At 41.7% G+C, this 21,768-nt stretch overlaps 2 protein-coding genes across 6 annotated transcripts in view; one reads left to right on the top strand and one right to left on the bottom strand.

Moving 5' to 3' along the window:
- The window catches only part of mtcl1 (microtubule crosslinking factor 1), an 86,447-nt gene that overhangs the window by 11,422 nt on the left and 53,257 nt on the right, over positions 1-21,768 (bottom strand). For all 5 annotated transcript variants that reach the window (XM_014413468.4, XM_004555261.4, XM_004555262.4 and 2 more), the window contains 4 exons: positions 19,993-20,163; positions 15,692-15,859; positions 3,631-3,903; positions 420-761 (listed from right to left, as the gene is read on the bottom strand). In XM_014413468.4, the coding sequence (XP_014268954.3) occupies positions 420-761; positions 3,631-3,903; positions 15,692-15,859; positions 19,993-20,163 (954 nt within the window). The remainder of the gene's footprint in view (positions 1-419; positions 762-3,630; positions 3,904-15,691; positions 15,860-19,992; positions 20,164-21,768) is intronic.
- Positions 7,553-13,924, top strand: LOC143413725 (uncharacterized). The gene is made up of 2 exons (XM_076877098.1): positions 7,553-7,780; positions 7,974-13,924. Exon 2 carries the CDS (start codon positions 8,911-8,913, stop codon positions 13,330-13,332), a length of 4,422 nt encoding a protein of 1,473 aa, XP_076733213.1. The 5' UTR covers positions 7,553-7,780; positions 7,974-8,910; the 3' UTR covers positions 13,333-13,924.

Raw genomic sequence — 21,768 nt, 5'->3', positions numbered from 1 at the left:
CTTGTGCAACACAGTTTAGAGAAGTAAGTGCATCTTCTCCTGGAAACAGACACTGAATGATAAATTTGTGCTTCTTAGATTTTAATATACTTTTAAATATAACCTCTTAAAATCTAAACTGGTGTTTGTGAATAATGTTTCACACTTCATAGCTAAATGAACTAATAAATATAAAACAATGAAAGAAGAAATGAAACACACGTATTAATGAAGATTACGCTATCAACTAAAATGAAAACATAACATAACTTGTTTTTACCTTTATTTTAGATTCAAATTTACATTAAGATGAATTTTCATTAGTAACAGCTCAAAATCTAAGGAAGATGTTTTTTCACATAGTGTAGCTATCACACACATGCACAAATTTTCCTTTGTCTCTTCAAAGGTCATATTGAACTCATACAGATGTGCGTTACCTCCTTCATACAGGGAAACCTCTTCTCACTCTCCAGTCTGGAGGGTGGAGGGACCTCCGGTCCACTCATGGGGTCCAGAGACAGTGCGTCCAGGAACAGGTTGTCTGCTGAGCCTTTGAGCCCCATCGCAGCCCCCTGCTCCTCCAGAATGGCCTCGGAGTCAGAGTGGGAACGTGTGGGGGGCATCAGGACAGGTGTAGCCGTACAGGGGGAGCGGGGGGTGTGAGGCGACCGGGGAGCCTGGCAGGGACTGTCCTGAGGTGAAAACATGCCTCTGTAGGATGTGCTGCCATCTTTAACGTCAGAGCCCTCACCTCGCCGAGAGTTAAGTTCCCTCTGCATCTGCATGAAGTACGACACGTGTGCTGGATAAGAGTCTGGGAGCTTATTACCTGTAAATGCAGCGAGCGCAGTCATCAAACATAATAAAACTGTAATTACTAAATGTGTCAGGACAATTTTAAACAAATATAAGCGGAATAAATATGCGAAAAAGGTTTGAGTTGTGTCTCTTTCCTGATGCTCCTTTTTCAGACGCACAGTGTTAAGCGTATATTCATGATGTGCTGATCTCATTAATTTTTCTTTTCTTTTTTTATGCAAAAATTAAATTTTTACCACGTGACATATTTTATTTATGGGATAATAAAATCCAATTAAGAAGCTAAACTAAAAGAACAGCTTGATATTTTGGAAAACACTGGCATGTGCTGAGTGTTCAATGAAGAATGACACAGATCTCATGTGTGCATGCCAAGTTTAAACCAACTGAGGTGCCAAACAGTAACACAGACTGGCAGAACCACAGAGACCAGCCGGCCTAAGTTTGTACAAAGGTATAAAAAAAGCAATCTGACTTTTTACTCTATGTATGCTAAGCTAATCAGCTGCTAGTGAAAGTGGCACATTTGCCATAATGAATCTTGAGGTCGATGATTAAGAATTTTAAAAGCTCTACAGCTTTATATCAGATAATATACAAGTTTTTTTCTTTTCATGAGCAGCAAACAGATTTTTATTTGACATCAAGTTCCCTTAAAATTAATTTTGAAGAGTGATCTTTAGACACACCTCTCTGAGACATGAAACATTGCCACTGCGTGGTTTTAACCAAGCTCATCCATTCACCCTACTGGCTCCTTCACAGGTTTAGCACTATAAAGCATGCAAAACCTCTCATGTGGTCCTGCAGTCAAGGGAAGTGTGCAAAAAAGCTCCCATTTTAAAATGCACAACTTTAGTGCAGAAAGTTGTCCGATCACATGTTAGTGCACTCGGAGTGCTGGACCTGTGCCTGGATACAAGGGAGGGTTTCATCAGAAAGGCTACATCTGTACATGGATGCAGCTTGTCTGTCATTATTAGTTGATAGTACACAGCACTCAACTCTCTCATTAAATCTAGCTCAAAAAACAAAACAAAACAAAAAAAAATAAAAAACAGAAATAAGCCAACCTGGTGATGCTATGATGCCTAAATCGAGGCTCCAAAATGGGAATTCCCATTAAAGTGTATCTATCCTTTAATTTAGCTTCTTCTGCTCCTTTTAGGGGTCACCTCCCTCTCACCCTGTCCCTAGCATCCCTCTGTCACACCAACGCTCCTTACCGCCTTCACTACCTCTGCTCCTTGCACATGTACATCTCCATCTGTTCTTCTCATTCACAACCATGTATTCTCTGATCACTCCTCTTCTTTCCAGAACATATCTCCACCTCTCTCTTTTTTTTTTTTATTATCCATTTCTGTTAAGCAGAGGAGGCTTTTACCACACACGCGCTATATTCTTGTGCTCTGTTACTCCAATATCACTCGCACAGTAATCCACCTGCAGCACTTGAGGTTAAGCACCTTGTTCCTGGCTTGAAGTTTAAGGAAGAACAGCCACATTACTCATTCACTTTCAGCCTGCCAGTCTGAGCAGTTCAGTGGATGACCTGTGCTTTATAGTTTCCTGCAACATTGCTGAATAATGCATTTCCACCTCCTGCTCTGCATCTCCATTCAGAGGTGCATCAGCAGTTTTTTCCCCCTCTCTGAGCTGGAAAGCGTAAACTATATTCAGAGAGGTGTATTCCTGTCCCCTGGTCTGAATGATAATACGCTCACACACACATCATATTAATCAGTGTGTAGTTCTACTTCCTGCCCTGAACATCAAAACGCAAAAAGTGCAATGCTACAGCTCGTCTAATTAAATCGCACAAAGGACATAAATTATTCAGTTATGCTCAATTATTGCATCTACTATAATCGCCCTGAGTCCTTTGTCTGGGTTTCTTTCTCTCATTCCTTTATTAAAACACTGATGCAGCAAAAGAAATGCATAAAAAAAATCTATTAGCTATAATTTTGTTGATTGTCTCCCCTTAAAACTTTATTTCTAAAAAGTTTTAAATAGCTTTAGTTTTTCCCTCTTTATCTCCGATGTCTCAGGTCTAAGACTCATGTAAAAGACATTCAGAGCTCACAGAGATTAAATAAAGATTATACGCTGCCATCTTTGCCTAGTCTCCCTCACAAAAGAGGGATATTAGGCAACTCAGATAAACTTTAAGAACTTCTGTCTAGCAGAAATGCCAGGACTCGGATGAATGCAATGATCATAATATAAAAATATGGCAAAATTATAAAAAAAAAAAAATTGCTTCATGTTTTCTATGTCAAAGCACAGAAAGCAGTAATGTGACGACGTGCTACAAAAAAAATGATACAAGACCGTCTCTCAAATATGAAGATTTAAAGCTTTTCTCTGTTTTATATCAATGTATAAAAGGAATATTTTGTTTTTTTGCCTGTGAACAAGAGAAAACACGTCTATAAAATGGCATTAACTGTGAAAAATGTTTTGGCTATTTGTAAGAGTTAAGAATTGAAATGTCTGAGTTTTCTTTTAACTTACTTACTGGTCAATAAACTGAACTGCTGATCAGTTATCAGGAAAGTTCGATCCCAGAATGAAACCTGCAACTTCTACTGTTGTTTCTTGATAACGTTCAGCAGGAGGAGCTGCTGAAGTTGTCATGGAGCTGTAAATCTTCACATTTATTTTGGGAAATTGTAGTCCAGTTTAAAGTTAATTTCAAACCTTGTAAACAGATGATTCCAATGATTACATTACAGCAAAGACCTCAGATTGAGTCAAATCTTTCCTTCTTTGCCATTATTACCACTACTATTCTGTCTATTTTTACTCCCGCCCTTCTCTCACCCTCTCCATCTTCCGGTGGAGCTCCCGCATACTGCTGTCCCACTCCTGCCGCTCCCTGTCGAAGTGCTCCAGGAGATCGACCCTCTCCTGATTCCACCTCTTCTCTCCGTGCTGCAGCTTCCAGCGCAGATCCAGCGACGTGTTGTGGCTCTCGGCAAGCAGACGACGATGCTCCTCGCGCTCCAGCTTCAGGGCCCACTCGGTGTCTGCAGCTGGCTCCCCTTCGCCTCCCTGCGCTTCACCTCGCACCTTACCTTGCTCCTCCTCCTCCAGCTGGTCGAAGATGAGACACAAATATTGAAAAGAGACGATAAATAAAAAACACAGAAAAAGAGAAAATACCAGAGAATAGTAAAAGTCTCTGCAGTGGCAGTTTGCTGTTAAATTTTTGATAGCATTTCTGTTTAATTTGGCTTTAACGTTATTAACATGAAGGCAAAACACTTATTACAAAACCATCCTACTGTTTTGTAATTTCTGTGAAAGACTGCTTTAATTTTAGAGCACAACATTTGTAAATAGAAAGTTTTCAGACAATTAAAAGATCTTCTTCCAAACTTTCTGTCAGTTCAGTAACATACAAACGTGAGTGCAGCCAAGCAGGTCACCAAACCACAAAATAATAAATCAATGTCAAAACAGAACAGAAAAACGAATGAAAAGGCGTTGGCTGAAACAAACGCTCACTCTCACACTACGAATGATCGACACGTGCGGACGAGCCAACAATTAAACGGCTCACTGGGACTGATCGGTGTCATTTTGCAATGCTGAAAATCACAGTGTTATGCCAGCAGCAGCATACGTGTTAGATGAAGATGTAAACAGACGCTGTAGTCTTTAATAAGTAAGAGAAAACTTTTACAATGCAAATTTTTGTTTGAATCCTAATCAACAAAGGAAGATTTTAGGCATGACGTTGGTTCAAAGAGCAGCTTGAAGAAATATATTCTCAAATAAAAGAGTAGTCGATAAAAACCTTTGGGAAATTTAAGAGAATCAATATCACTTTCAGGCTTCTATTATACATACTTGTAGCCAGAAGACGGTTTGCTTAGCTTAGAATAAAACTGAAAAGATAGGGAATGTAGGTTGATCCTGAGAGCTCAGAGCTCAGTGCATTTCAAATTGAAGAAAAAAAAAAAACGAAACAAAAGCTAATTAAGAACTCTTTACCACATCTTCCTACAGGACAAAAATAAATAAAATTAAACAAAACAACTATATTATCATATTTTCAGTGCTTCCTAGAAACATTTTACTCTTGTATGTATCAAAAAAAACTGACGACAGTCTTCTCTAACTTTATATTCCTTGTGTTTTGTCCGTTTACTCGGGCTGTAGCAGTATTCAACAGCCTGTTATCAAAGTTCTGCTGAACTGAGGGTGAAAGTCACCAAACACAGAAGTTAAAAAAAAGAACGAGGCAGAGAGAAAATTAAAAGTAGCAGAAGGCTTTTCACTTTTCTCTCACTGCACTGCGGCTCTGGGTCCTTCTCCAAAGCATTGCTGCTCACTCACCTAATCAACACAACAAAGCAGCACGGTTCTTGTGCCGGTCCAACTCTTCCCACTTTTCACGCTGAACTCTTTATCGTTACACAATTACTGTGCAGACATGCAGGTGAGAATGATCTTCTTTTATAACTTAAGGGCCAAATAAAAGGGTAAAATGGCACGATAAGCGATAAAAACCATCCACTTTATTGCCCAGGTGAGGCTGGAGCCTAACCCAGCTGTCACGGATCGAGAGGTGGGGGTATCCCCCGGACAGGTCACAGGTCTGAGGGGGGTCCAATCAATCAGTCACTCTCACCTTCACACTTAATTTCAATTTAGAATTGCTATCTAACCTAAAGTAGCCGGAGAAAACCCACATAGGAACAAGGTGGAACAAGCAAACACCACACCTGGATCTGAACCAAGGACCTTCTTGCTGCTAGGTGACTTTTTCCCAACTTAAAACCAGTTCAAATTAATTAAAATGAATTGAATCTCTGCTGTACACAGAGAAATGACAAGAGAGGATGACAAAGCGGTTATTCTGCAGCAGGCAGAGACAGTTCAAACCTGAATTTATATGTCTAACCACACAATAGCGGGGAGGGGGGGAGGAAGAAGAAGGGAATCAGGCATTCTGCAGATTCTTCAAAGCTGCAGAACAACGAGAGGGAAGCTTCTCTTTCTGCAGAGCGGAGCTTTGTAGTCTTCAGACATGCTTTCATTCCAAGACATAATGGTACAAAGTAGAGTCTGCAGCAGGAGAGTCGTGCACACGGACCTCCTCAAACACGAGCTTCCGTTCTCTCATTCACAAATATTTGCCTTGTAGGCTTTTTATCTGTTTTAAACCTGCCTAATTTGACACCGGAGGAGACGATGAGTACACTTAGAGCTGCTGAATGAATTCTATAAGTCAGACTCTGCGGTATTATTAATACAGGCAGCTCTGTAGGGGCGAGCAGGTGGCCAGACCAGAGCATGAAACAGGAGGCAGCGTAAGCAATAACATAATCACTGGTTATGTCCACAGGTGAGAGCAATTTCCAATTCGACTCTGGTCTACTGGGCTGTATAATAATCCTGAATGAGAAGTATATTTCTAAAGTCCTAATAAGTGAAGCAAGTAAAGAACTCTGCACAGTTATCAGAGCAAATAAGTACATTAGTTCCCACTGTGGCCTTCAGCGACCTCTCCTCTGTGGAAGGATTGAACCGTGTAAGAGATTTACAGATTAAAAGCACAAGAGTTAAAAAGATAATCTTCCTCCTTTGACTCGAGCCTCTTAATTGGTTCCCAAAGCTGCAGTTTCCTTTAAAAAAAAAAATCAGCTCAGGCTGATAAGAGACACTTCTCCACCCACCAAGGGTTTCAAATTTTTAGCTCTCAGCAAAGTGGTCAGAGAGGACATTCAGGACCCGGTTCGATTCTCAACGGGAAAGAAAGTTTTAGATTTCCCGCGCGGCGACAGCGAGGTACCCACAGAGACGCACGCAAAGAAAACACACTCAGCAAACGCTGCCAAACAAATGTGCTGCTTCTCAGAATAAAGTTGCTGTTTATTTCGCCTCATGTGAGATTTAAACGATTTAATTATGTTTGACCTTTAATAACAGTTTTTCTTAGAAACACGCTGTGAACACAATCCCGACACTTCAGTCAGAGAACTGCTTTTCAAAATGACAGATTTGTTGCAGCAGAGTTCCCCGCTTCCTTTGAATCTGTTACAACAAAATTTAGGAGTGATTGATGACTAATTATCTCCTCTGAGCCTACAGATGGGAGCTGGGAGGGAATCAAACAACAGGTATCTTAATTAGACCGCCAGACTGTGAGGGGAGTTTTGAAAAATGACATCAGAAGAGTAAGCCATCGATCTAGATACGTATACCTCAAACGTTTCCCTTTTTAAACCCTATAAAGTTTGAACCATGAAATAATACCCAAAAAATTATAATTTCTTGAAACTTGAGTTTTTACTGAATCTTCTGACAAATGAAAAAGAAAAAAAATATCAGTTTGCAAATATGAGTTTTAATTTAGATCTTTTTTTGCTACAGCCAGCAGTTTTGTGTATTTTATTGCTTAAAAATTTGTTGTGCAATTTGTTCAGGTTTTCCAAGGAAAAGAAAATGACACTGATGCTATAGGGGTCTCAAAACCTCACAAAAACACACGGATTAAAACGATACTCGTGGCTTTAGAGCAGGGGTCCCCAATCCCAGTCCACGAGGGCCGGTGTCCCTGCAGGTTTTAGATGTGTCCTTGTCCCACCACAGCTGATTTCAATGGATAAATAACCTTCTTAACATGTCTTGAAGTTCTCCAGAGGCCTGGTAATGAACTAATCATGTGATTCAGGTGTGTTGACCCAGGGTGAGATCTAAAACCTGCAGGGGCACCGGCCCCCGTGGACTGGGATTGGGTGTAAATGACCCAGATTATTTGTTTATTTGATATTTTTCAAACAGTTAAATCCCTGAACGAATTATACCTTATAATATAGATTAGACTCTTATTTTGAAAATCGGAACGGGCAACTTCCGGGAAGGAAGATCGTACCGCAACTGCTTGCCGCAGAAAGGATTAATGAGAAGGTTATCGTTTTCCATCCATCTTAAAATTAGCATCTAGCTGGAAGGCGAACAGGTATGTTTGTGTGTTGTACTTGTTGTTTACATTTCGGACAATTTGTAAATGTATTACTTGATTGTTAATAAGTTTATGAGCGATCTAGCAGGCTGATGCTAGCACCTCCTGTGCCTTTTCTGTGAATTGATTAGCATAACAGAAACGTGGTTATATCAAGTGAATGTTTATTTGTTTTATGTTATGATTACAGCTCTTACGATGTGTCTATGGCAATTTGTGAATAAATGGGTTGGAATACCCCACCATGGTCCATCCGTAATGATCATTGAGTGCATCGTCTGAATAAAGTCCGGCTGGAATGCTACAGTAAGAGCTGATCCCCCGCATCATCCTGCTGCCATACTGCACCACGGAACCACGAGGACGAGTCACGGAGCTGTGTTGCTATTCGTCTGGGATTGACAAGACATTTCACGGAGCAACTCAGTGCCATTCTATGGGTCTTCTAGACAGAGACTTTATAATCATCATGCAGCTGGCTTAATGGTTTGATGTGACGGTCAGAAAAGGTATGGAACATTTCATTCTAATCGACAAGGAAAGGACATTCATTCTCATCAGTGGTGGTTAAAGGGAGAGAGAAGGTCGTCAACTACTGTGGACATCTGCTGCATTAAGACACGACGGACATGAAGTAATAACAAGTGAAGTAATTTTGTTTATTGGTATTTACCACCACTACTGTATATTTATCATTCTTTCTACTGACCCAAAAGGGGGTGAAAGAGGGGCATTTAGTTCAATTTGTAACTGTACAATAGTAATGGTGTATTGATCTGTGTTTAGCATAAGAGGTTTACTTTACCACATCAGTTTGCAACAGCTAGCAGGTTGCATTTATGATTTTATACATTTCTTCTCAATGTTGTGTTGGTTATCCGCTTCTATTTCAACTTGGTTTAAAGTGCAAAGATTCTCCTCCCTTCTGTTAATGCAGCCTTTAAGTTATAGTAACCACAAGCAGCTCATTAACTAAAGCCTGCAAATTAGATAAGTAAATAACATAAACATTAAGGAAATGGAGACTCCCTCCTCACAAACAGAACTAGAGCATCAGATAGTCGACCTGCAGAATAAAATCAAAGGGCAATAAGGAATTCCCCAGTTTTAAGGACTTCGCCACATTTATGGCGACAGAGGCAGAGATTGCTTGCAATCCAATCACCTCAGCTTATGCCCTCCGCAGCTCTGAGTCAAGCACTGCAAAACAAGGCAGCAGAGACCCTAAGAGGAACAAGGCAAGCGTTCTAAACACACAGACTGAGGCTGACACCGAGAGGCTCAAGCCAGTTAAAGGAAAGGAAAGGTCTCCTTGTGCCTTCTGTCAAAATAATCAACACAGACTACATGGATGTCCCAAGTTTATTGCTAAAACTCTGGAGGAGCGTCGAGATTTTGTCAGAGAACATAAGCTCTGCTATGGCTGCACCAAACCTGGACATAGTGCAAAAGACTGTCGACATCGACACTCATGCAACACGTGCAAGGGTAAACATCCCACTTGTTTACACAATGACAACTATTTAAAGAAGGAAAGAGTTCTGCCACAGGAAACCACTATCCTGAGCAATGCCGGCCAAACGGAGGCTGCTGCAACTTCAATGTCAGTGATTACTGGACAGCCAACTAACACATCAATGATTGTGCCTGTGTGGGTGTCAAAAAAGGATACAGGAACTGAGAAACTGGTTTATGCCTTGCTAGACACGCAAAGCGACACGACGTTTGTTGAGCAGGAACTGAGTGATGTATTAAAGGCAGATTCCTGTCCAGTTAAGCTGAAGTTAACTACTATGATTGGACGCGACGTGATCGTAAAGAGCCAAAGAGTCTCAGGGCTTTGTGTTCGGGGTTATCGCTCTTCCCTCCTCATCGACCTTCCTCCTGCTTATACCAAGGATTGCATACCAGTAAACAGAGCCCATATCCCAACATGCGAGACAGCTAAAAGGTGGAATCATCTCTCCAAGGTCATAGAAGAGATTCCACCTCTACAGGACTGTGAGGTTGGTTTATTGATAGGCTATAACTGCGCACGAGCAATGGCACCAAGAGACGTCATAACGGGAGGAGACGATGAGCCTTATGCAATTCGTACCGACTTAGGATGGAGCATAGTTGGTGGTACGTCGACATGCCCCGACACCTCAAGTACGGCGGGACAGTGCTTCCGAGTTGCAGTCAGGGAGCTCCCACCAGTCACTCCGGCAGATGCCATTCGCATTCTAGAGTCTGACTTTAAGGATGCTAAGGAAGACGGCAAACCAGTGTCTCAGGAGGACATCCTGTTCCTGGACAAACTCAAGAACCACATCGAAAAGAACAGTCTAGGTCACTACGAGATGCCGTTGCCCTTTAAGGAGAGACCTACCTTACCTGACAACAAACAGCTTGCAGTCATACGTCTGAGCCATCTAAAGAGGAAGCTGTTAAAGGATGAAGGGTACAAAGAACAGTATATCAAGTTCATGGAGGAGGTCATAGAAAGGGGTGATGCAGAGGAAGTCCACGATGATGGGAAAGAGGGCGAAAAATGGTACATACCTCATCACGGTGTATTCCACGACAAGAAGCCAGGCAAACTGCGCGTGGTGTTCGACTGCTCTGCCAAGTACCAGGGAACCAGTTTGAATGATCATCTGCTCACTGGACCTGACCTGATGAACAATCTCAACGGTGTACTTCTTCGCTTCCGGTTGCACTCCACTGCATTGATGTGCGACATAGAGAAAATGTTTCACCAATTTCATGTGAAGAAGTCAGACCAGGATTACCTGCGCTTCCTTTGGTGGAAGAAAGGAGATCTCGGTGCACAGCCCCAAGAATACCGTATGAGGGTGCATATCTTTGGCGCAGCCTCATCGCCTGGCTGTGCGAACTACGGATTGAAGCATTTGGCTACAGAAAATAAGGACCGATACCCATTAGGCTCTCAGTTCATTCTGAGAAATTTCTATGTCGACGATGGAGTCACAAGTACAGACAGCTCAGAGAAGGCTATCAAGTTAGCAGAAGAAGCCAGAAAACTTTGTGCCCTGGGTGGTCTTAGGCTCCACAAGTTTGTGTCCAATGACAAAGCTGTCCTGGTAAGCATACCAGCAACTGAACGTGCATCAGACATTAAAGACCTCAACCTTGCCTTTGATAACTTACCTTCAGAGAGAGCGTTGGGTATCCAATGGCACGTCGAATCAGACTGCCTGAAGATCAGCACCAACCTTAAGGAACAGCCTGCAACACGTCGAGGCATATTGTCCATTGTTGCATCCCTGTACGATCCCTTGGGTCTCATAGCCCCCTTTTTGCTCATTGGAAAGGAAGTGCTGCAGCAGATGTGCTGCCATGGAACAGGTTGGGACGACCCTCTAACCAACGAACTTCGTCCACGGTGGGAGAAATGGAAAAACGACCTCAACAACTTGGAGAGGATAAATATACCCCGAAGTTATGCCCCGGCAGATTTCGGAAGGGTTATTAAACGTGAGTTACATCACTTCTCCGACGCAAGCACTACTGGCTATGGACAGTGTTCATATCTGAGGCTTAGCAATGAAGAAGGAGACATCCACTGTGCCTTAGTCATGGCCAAATCTCGTGTCGCCCCAACAAAGGTCACCACGATCCCAAGATTAGAGTTGACGGCTGCAGTCATCTCTGTGAAAACCAGCAATGTTTTGAAGGAAGAACTTGGATATGCGGACATTGAAGAGCATTTTTGGACCGATTCCAAGGTTGTACTAGGGTACATCAATAATGAGGCTCGACGTTTTCATACATTCGTAGCCAACCGTATCCAGAAGATACATCTCTACACGAATCAAAGGCAATGGAGATACGTCCCTACTGACCAGAATCCTGCGGATCGTGCTTCTAGAGGTTGTTTTGTCCATGAGCTAATATCATCGGACTGGTTTACCGGCCCTGCATTTCTATGGGAAAAGGGAGTTGACCTCTCAGAAGAGGTGGCTCCGGAACTGTCAGTCGGAGATCCAGAAGTTAAGGAAACACGGACTCTAAACACGGAAACTGTAGAACAAGATTCTTTTACTTATCGGCTGGCAAAGTTCTCATCCTGGACTCGTGCCATCTGTGCAGTGGCTCGCATTCTTCGAAGGATCAACAAGGATAAGTCAATCGGCCTCTCTACAGTGCAGGAAAGAGAAGAAGCCGAGCGCCTCATCATCAAAGATCTGCAGAGACAAACATATTCGGAGGAAGTGCGGCTACTGAAGAAAGGTTGTCAGCTGCCACCTCATAACAAGCTACATCACCTCAACCCCTTCTTGGACAACAATGGTGTGATTAAGGTGGGAGGTCGACTCCGTGATTCAAACCTTCCTCTCTCAGTTAAACACCCTACCATCATTCCAAAGGAACATCATGTTACAAGGATGATCATAGCATACTGTCATGAAGAAGTCAAACATCAAGGCAAGGGGATGACTCTCAGTGCAATTAGGACAAGAGGTTACTGGATACCAGGAATTGGCAGGACGGTTGCATCCTATCTTCGCCGATGTGTAGTTTGTCGGAAGCTTCGGAGACGGACTGAAGAACAGAAAATGGCCGATCTCCCTCCAGAGCGAGTAAATCCATCTCCACCCTTTACCTACTGTGGAATGGATTGCTTTGGACCCTTCTATAGCAAGCAAGGACGTAGTGTGCGAAAACGATATGGTCTCCTTTTCACCTGCTTCTCCTCCAGAGCCATCCATATTGAAATGCTGGAGGATCTATCTACAGACTCATTCATAATTGGACTGCGCTGCTTCATTGCTATACGTGGAGCCGTACGCCAGATCAAATCTGACCAAGGCAGTAACTTCCTAGGAGCCAAGAATGAACTGCAGGAAGCCCTCACGGAATTAGATGGTGATAAACTGACGAACTTCCTTTCTAAGAAGCAGTGTGACTTCATCCTAAATGCTCCTGGATCAAGTCATGTTGGTGGATTGTGGGAGCGTCAAATTAGAACAGTCAGGAGTGTTCTCAACGCGACCCTTGGACTCTCACCTGGAAACCTACCTGATGCTTCCCTCCGAGCATTCTTCTATGAAGCAATGACGATAGTTAATAGTCGTCCTCTCACTATTGAAAACCTACATGATCCCAACAGTCTTGAGCCACTGACACCAAACCACTTACTTACCCTGAAGTCTACCATGGCCCTTCCTCCCCCCGGCAAGTTCATAAGGGAAGATATGTATGCGAAAAAGAGATGGCGCCATGTACAATATTTGGCCGAGCAGTTCTGGAGCCGTTGGCAGAAAGAGTACTTAGCCAACATTGCCTTTAGACAACGCTGGCACACCCCAAAGAGAAACCTGCAGATTGGGGATATAGTCATAATGAAGGATGAAGACTTGCCCAGAAATGAATGGAGGTTGGGAAGAGTCGTAGAGACTACAATGGACAGAGATGGACTGGTTAGGAGAGTGAAGCTCTGTCTAGGTGACAGGAAACTTGGCAAAAATGGTGAACGTCTTACTAAGCGGTCAGTGCTCGAACGGCCAGTTCAAAAACTAGTCTTATTGTTGGAAGGTGACTAGTCCATTCCTTGCATACTATGCTTCTGTTGTTTGGTCATTATTTGTATTATGAAATCATTGTGTTCTTTCTTCCTATGTTTATGGAGTTATGTTTTTGAACACTAATGATTTGGTGGGAGTGTAAATGACCCAGATTATTTGTTTATTTGATATTTTTCAAACAGTTAAATCCCTGAACGAATTATACCTTATAATATAGATTAGACTCTTATTTTGAAAATCGGAACGGGCAACTTCCGGGAAGGAAGATCGTACCGCAACTGCTTGCCGCAGAAAGGATTAATGAGAAGGTTATCGTTTTCCATCCATCTTAAAATTAGCATCTAGCTGGAAGGCGAACAGGTATGTTTGTGTGTTGTACTTGTTGTTTACATTTCGGACAATTTGTAAATGTATTACTTGATTGTTAATAAGTTTATGAGCGATCTAGCAGGCTGATGCTAGCACCTCCTGTGCCTTTTCTGTGAATTGATTAGCATAACAGAAACGTGGTTATATCAAGTGAATGTTTATTTGTTTTATGTTATGATTACAGCTCTTACGATGTGTCTATGGCAATTTGTGAATAAATGGGTTGGAATACCCCACCATGGTCCATCCGTAATGATCATTGAGTGCATCGTCTGAATAAAGTCCGGCTGGAATGCTACATTGGGGACCCCTGCTTTAGAGGGGTAGGTCCATTACTCGCTCTTTTAGCTTCTGCCCTCCACCAAGTCATAAAGAAAATATGTGACTCACCAATCAGCTGGTTTTAAAAGTGCTTTTATAACAAACCTTTACATTTTTATAAAACACTAATTACCTCCTCTAAGGAAGTGACTGGTTTAGATCAGGGTTGCCAAACTCGTTTTACATCGTGGGCTACATACGGGCCACTTTGATGTGAAGTGGGTCATATCAGTGAAGCTACATGATAAACGTGTAAAGGTAACAGAAAATGTCCTTGTATTTTTGGGTAGTATGGATTCCACTATAAGATGGGGGTCTTTACTAATGCAAAAAGCTGTTAAAAAAATATGAAAATACAGTTAAAAGTTCAAAATCTATGCACTCCATACGTTTTTTAAAGCTGTCCAATGGGCCAAATTTGGAGTTGTTGCTGGGCAGATTCTAGCCCTCGAGCTAAACCAGGAGTGTTAACCATCTATAATCCTCCTAACAGACAGATTTACAAAGACTTTTATCTAAGATTAACTTCTGGAAACAATCTAATTTAATTTTGGAAGAATTATTTATTACTTTATTAGCGAGGTGCAGATTTTATTTTCTATTGGGATGTCTCATTATTCAGCAAATATAAAATGATAAATGGACTGGTACTGACATGATGCTTTTCTACTCAATTAGTTTGTGAGAAAGCAGTCCAAGTGCTTTCTTACTACGAGCCTTATCCACCCATTCACACGCTAACACACACGATCCCTTCAATATCTCGGGCCAAGGTACTCCGACATGCAGACTGAGGAGGCTTGTGACATTAGCAGACCTGAGCCACATGCGTCTTTGCTATAATCCACACTAGATTTACACTTACAGATTCGCTAATCCACCACAATCTGGCATTAAAATTGTCAGACAGTCGGTTTCAGACAGCATACAGCACTGTGTAAACGGCTTCCTCATCATTTTATTTATTGCTCTGCCAGACAGCAGCCATGCTATCACACAGGGCAGTTTTCTTTTTTGAGCCATTTGATTAGCCAAAACTAATCAGATACGTCGATCCGTTACTAAAACTGGTCTTTTTAATAGTTAATAGTTGATGCAGGAAAGCATGCTTTAGCAAATAAAACTAGATGTGTTTGTTATATCAGCAGACTTCAGCATTTATGACACCAACACAAACATCAGGTTACACACAGCCATGTCATTTTTAGATGAGGATGGTATACTTTCAAAGTACAAAGCACTTCTATCTCATTAGGAATATGAATGAGTGCTTTAACAGCTGTTTTCAGTTCTGTAAGATGTGCACAGAGTCACACTGAACAATTAGGCTCAAAGCTGAATTAATTAGTTTGCGCAAAGACAGATTATATCCATTGTGCAGTGCCAAGAGTGTGATTCATCATTATTTCCTTGGATGCGGTTCTTTTTTTAAATTTAATCGGTGAGGAGAGATTATGAATGTTCGTTTGTTTGTCAGATGTGATATGGTTTAAGACACTATTTAGAGTTATTATTCATTCCAGCGCTTTACTTTCAAATCAGAAAACTGGCCAAAGAGGAGCAGTGAGCTCACAGGTAGAAAAAAGGGAAAACAAAACAGGTTTTCTCTGAGTGCAAAAAGGCAAAAAAAAAAAAAGCAGATTGTGTCCTGTCCCTTTAAAGGTGGGTGCTGAGACGCCATCTGTACCTGGGCGACATGGCACTTCATCTCTGCCCACTTGACCTCCCAGGCGGCTTTGTCATTGGCATAGGATTGCTGCAGTTGGCATCGCCGCGCCTCCTCCTCCCGCAGCTCCTCTCGAAACTCCTCCAGCAGCGTCCGCAAGACCTGTAGCACTCGACGTGTCTCGCCGAACTGCACGAACAGGATGTAGACAAAACAATCATCAGAAACACACATTGGGCAAACTGTGAACGAACACACTCAGAATCCTTATCTTGAAAACTGTGATTCGTTCAACCCGCGTCCTTTTTTCTCTGAATCACCTCGGGATGAACCTGCTTTGTGAGCGTTTTATAAAATCATTTTTACTTTTCTTCTTGTCTATTCTACTCTATTTTTTTCTATCCTTGTCCTTTTCTTGACCTCGTCGAGTAAAGAGCTGAAAGCTGGGTGAGAATAAAAAACTGTTTAAAATTCCTTCAGAACTTCTGAGCAATGCGCTAATTATGGCTGCAACAAAAACTTTCGTCATCCAGGATCTGGATTCGGATTCGTATGGCTCATGGCTACATGAGCAGCAGCATCCAGTCGAGCACAGGGAAACGAACAGCGGTGCTTGCCTGAGCTGTCTGCTCAGAGAGGTGTTTGCAGAGCTGTTTGCCTCTGGTGGTCCTGCTGTGGAGAGGCTTCAGGTCTTGGCAGGAGGCAGTGAATCACAAAAAGAGTCTGATCACCTCGAGGTGTCAATACAGCGCTGCCGGATCTGAGAACATAACATGAGCGCAATAGTTGCAAACTATTGTTTGCTTGAGTCTTCTATAGTTCATTTTTTTATTTATGTTTTTAGGGTAAATAATACCAAAACAAAGATAAGATGAAAAAAGTATCCAAAGACTGAGGCTCTCATTATAAAAGGAATATAAATAGCTGTGCTTTTACCTTTCTAGCATACTCTATATAACAGAAGTCAAACTCATTTTAATTAATGAGCCACAGGCAGCCCAATATGATTCTAAGTGGGCCATGTCAGAGAATTTCTTGCACAGTAAACTCATAATTTTCCCGTTGCTTTTAGTGTAAAACAATAAAAAATGTTCAAATTTAATGAAGAACCCATCTACGGAGTACATGATGAATGATCTGAGAAAAGAACCTGACATGTTTTTCCCATATTAGCCCCAGAACTGAATTTAAAATCTTGATCTCGACTCCATCATATTGTTAAGACTTACTAGTATCATATTTTCCCAATAGGGCTCTTCCCTCTCAGACTGCAGGCTTACTTGTGGTTTCTGGAGTTTCTAAAAGTAGAATGGGAGGAAGAGCCTTCAGCTATCAGGAACAAACTCCCAGTTTGGATTTAGGACACAGATATCCCTCTCTACTTTTAGGATGAGACATAAAAGTTTCCTTTCTGATAACACGTAAAGTTAGTCCTGGAACTGATTCTGAGTCTGATTTAATCAAGGCTGATCAGCTTTTAGTTATGCTGCTATTGGCTTAGCCTGCTGGTGGATTTCCTGTGATTCAGATTCATCGATCATTTATTTTCTATTCCCCTCTTTTAACTCCCTGTGTGTTCATATCCTTCACAGCTGTTACAGTTTTCATAGTAGTACATTTTCACCCGTACAAGATTAAAAACAAAGGGGCCATTTGACCATTTATATCACTTTCACCAGAAGAGCTCATATCTAGCAGACGTCACAGTCGCAAAAATCATTCAGCCTGGGTTTTGTTTTCTTATGACCTGCTCCTATGCTTCTTCAGACCAGCCACTCCCACCAGTCCTCAGTACATACACCTCCACCTTTGGTAGATTATCTTGATGCCTGACCTTTCAAGCATTCTGTTTTCTTAACCTTTCCTCATACTTTGGGTTCTGCCTCAGCCTGATCCTCCCTGTGCTCCCCGTCTGCCTGTTTTTGTAACCTTGAACCTGTACTATTGAAGTAAAACTCCCTTTCTGCCTTTACAGCCTGCCTCCTGTTGTGCTTGTAAGGCCACAGGATAAAAACAATCAAGGTTTCACAGGTCTCACATTTCTATAACTACAAGAGTGAGCAATCACCTTCACTCAGAAGTCGCTATAAAACACAACAAATTCTACAAGTGAGTTTAATATAAAGAATGAGGACCACAGGCCAAGTTTTAAAGAAATGAATCGGCTCCTATGAAGCATTTCTTTACTTTCCCTTAAATATGTAGGTTGTCACAGCACAATGAGCCACTTTACAACATCATCTACCATTGTGATTTAAAGCTAGTATTATGCTAACAACAGCAGTGAATTTCTAGCATCAATCTCAGCATCAACAACCAGAAACAGCGATTAAACCTCGTATGAATGACTGAGGAAAGTGGAGTGAATGGAAGATCCTGCCCATGTTTAAGCAGCAACACAAAAACCACAATCTGGTTCAAACGTCGTTGCCAAAACCGGTGACGTCAGTATCTGAGTGCTGTGAAGTCAACGGTTAGACGTCAACATTCAGCTGCTGGAAAAACACCACGTTCACAGACTGCTTAGTCTAATTAAAGGAGGAGCTCTCCCTACCAGAAATGTGATGAAAGTTCACAACGACTGCAGAACTTATCTGCCGTATGTAGGCTATTCATATATGCTTAAGCACTTCAATCATATCAGCCAACTGCAGTACCCGAAGGAATGAAGGATTTCTTCATCACCAATCTGCCTACTTTCTTCTCCGGTTGTCACTGAGAACTGAGAATGACCCTTTCACATCTTAAAATAATCTTATGTCACTAATATCTCACTCTGGCTGCAGGACCTATGATCTGTGCTTGCTCTGCTGCACGTGTGCAAATGCTTACTATATCAAGTCTGCATTTCTGCCCTCACGTTAACCTACTATGCACGCTTGTTCATATACTGAAGCTACAATGTCAGATCATTGTACACACCATTTTTGAGATGCTGGGAAAAATCAAAACACGACAAAGTAGAGCACTTAGTGCTGCTTAATAATGCATTCGACCCAAAATGTCTAGCTGCTTTCTTTACTTTAAGGGGGGTCAGCTGAGGTACTGAAAGGAGATTTCATCACATGAAAGATCTAGAAACTCAAAAAAAGGAAGCTCCTTTTGTCTCCTGATGTTTGCATAAACAAGAAGCATAAAACTGGGTTTACCCAAAATAATTACCGTCTCTAACCAGTTATGTAGGTCAAAATTCCCATCTGCATACTGTGCCAAGCAGCTCCAATGAATATCTGCCAAACACTCATTTGCACACAATGAAAGAGTAAAAAAAAAAAGGGTATAACTTTTGATGTGTTTTCTTTTTAAAGTTACTGAAGTCTCCATTACATCTTACTGTATTCCACTCTGTTTTACTAAACACAGCTTTGAACCTTTTTGTTTGTGTTAGAGCTCACGGTCATTCTGAAAATATAAATTCATTCATCCAGAAAACTGTGCTGAAGAAAGAACAAAGAAACCGTGTTATCATAACTGCACTAAGGATGATGGAGCTTGAAACAAATAGTAGTAGAACTGCAGCCAAAGCCCTTTTTTCATTCAGTAATACCATCGTACAGTCATCGTGCCTCAAACTTGACATCCTATCCAAGTTTATTACATTTCTGACGCACGCTGTGCTCATATTATACTCATAAGGTTGCCAAATTCATGCTTTTGAACACAGTAAGTGAGAGTCATTATGTGAGGGAGCATTAACAAGCTTTTGCTCTTTAAAGTGCCCAGAAAGACTCCACCAGACGAATGACTCAATTTCAGATCTTTGCCCTAAACGTGCAACAGAAAAAGACGATCTTATCCACACGGATTAAAATGGCAATAAATTAAAACATTATTGGGGCTCAGTTTGGGAGAATTTGCAATGAGTGTCGGATTCAAGATGGGAAGAGGCTCTAACTGGATAGAGATCAGGGCACACTGTGGTCATGAAGGGATGGACATGATACTCAGGTCAACTCTGGCAGGTAAATGACGGTCAGTTGGTACTTTGGGGTCCAAAGTGTGCCAAAAGAAATTCCCCACACCCTTACAGCCCTACTTGCAACCTGATCTATTCATACAAGCCAGGATGGTTTCATCATGTTTACAGTAAATTCTGACTCCACCATCTGAATGTTGCAGCAGAAGTCGAGACTCGTCGATTTCTAAACCAGGTTGTCTTGACCATGCCTACATGACACGAAAGACCAAGTCGCTGCCATATGATTGGCTAATCAACTAATCGTGTTAATGAGCAGCTGAACAGGTGTCTCTAAAACGGTGTTTGCCTTTTTACATTTCATAAAGCGTGTGTGACAGTGGAGCTGCTGTAAGAGGCGCTGTACCTGTCTTTGATGCTGCAGGTGACGGTCAGGTGACGGCAGAGGGATGATGGGTGTGGTGTCGGGGACGTCCCCTGGAGTCTGTGGTAAACACAGTCTGTCGTCTCGGTCTGACTCCCCCTCCGCCTGCTCCATGATCACTCCCAACTCTGGGAAGCCCTCCAACTTCTCAAACTGGAACAGATGATAGAGCAACAAAAAGCCATGTTTTCATTCGTGCGCTTAGTTTGTGGGTTTTTTTGTTGTGTACCAACACATTCTGTTTCAGGCTCACAATCGCTGAGCCTTTCCCAGCATGCAACAGACAGAAGCTAGTGACACACCCAAGTCTTTCACCAACACATCTGAGCTATCTAATACGAACAACAAGTCCTGCTCAAAATCCATACCCGTGAGTTTAAACCACACACGTATTCAGTCTGGGTTATTTTGGAGGAAATGAACTCACACTTAAGTTATGCAAAAATTATTATTATTTTTTCCCTTTTTTGACAGCTGGATAATCTGCTCCTTCACCCATTTAATTCCTTAATTTTCCACCTGAAAAACATCCTCGAAATTCAGTCAGTCAAAGCTCCACAACTCTAAGCCCTCAAATGAAAATCTCTGGGCTCCAAGGATAAGAGACACTTGGGAGAATTTTGAAACACAATAAGTCGCCGTCTCCTTATCACCAGGTGACAGTGAGGCAAAACTCCAACGAAAAAAGGAAAAAAGGCATTTTTAATAAATGGGAGCTTTGTAACGCCGCAGATACCGATGTTATTGAACTTGTTCCAAAAAGTCTCGGCTGTAACTCTAATAAATTTGATGCAACAGATAGAAAGCAAAACAAATGATCGAGCGTGGTGTAATGCTCGTCCTATATCGTTGCATGCATGTCAGCAAAGACATACGTCTGACCGAGGTCAGCAGTGAAGGGAATCATGGAGAACATTTGCAGAAGGAACAGCGTGCACTTACAGATCTTTCCGTATTTGAGGCATTGGACTGTACACACTTAAAATGACAATGCCCCTGCACGATTAAGAGGCGGATAGAGTGCTTGCTGCTTTGTGCTTTAGACGTTACATATCACAGCCTTCTCAGTGTGACTTGTACAGAAGTGTAGTATGGCCTTCCCTGTCAGTTAGAGGAGCTCAGTGCTCTTTATGCTTTCTGTTCCAGGGAAACAGCCTAGAGGCAAAAATCATTCATTGAGGTCTATGGAGTGCATCAATCAGAAGATCCTCAAAAAACCCAAAAGAAACAAGCAAAAGAAATCCAAAATATTTCAAATGTTTCTCGACACTCTGACAGAAAAAACACAGCAGAAGCAACTGAAGCTGACTCATTTGATTTCTTCATGTGTTATACTTATACCATATTAATGCTTTTTAAATTATATTTAATGCTCTTTAATGCTATTTAAACCTTTTATGGTTCACACTACACCCTGCATTCACCAATCAGGGCAATCTGAGGTTCACCGTCTTGCTAGAGGACACTCATTCCTTGGCTTATCCAGCCTGCAGGTGGATGTTCTGATTGAAGGCTGACCCCATCCAGGATTTACAGTTGTGTAAAACTTGCTCAAAGTAAAGTAAACTTATTCACAACTACACCATCTTCTATTGGTGGTGTAAATTTGAGTGTATTTATTATTCTTACTAGGATGGCTTTTGTTTCAAGTGTCCTGACACAGGACAATGTGCAAATGAGATGTTCTCAATACAGAATTGTGAATAAATGAAGTTACTTGAATTTGAGTAGATTAATTATTCTCTCCACGTGATTGGA

Source organism: Maylandia zebra, linkage group LG18 (genome assembly GCF_041146795.1).
Source record: "Maylandia zebra isolate NMK-2024a linkage group LG18, Mzebra_GT3a, whole genome shotgun sequence".
NCBI classification, from domain to species: Eukaryota; Metazoa; Chordata; class Actinopteri; order Cichliformes; family Cichlidae; genus Maylandia; species Maylandia zebra.
This window is presented reverse-complemented; position numbering and strand designations above follow the sequence as displayed.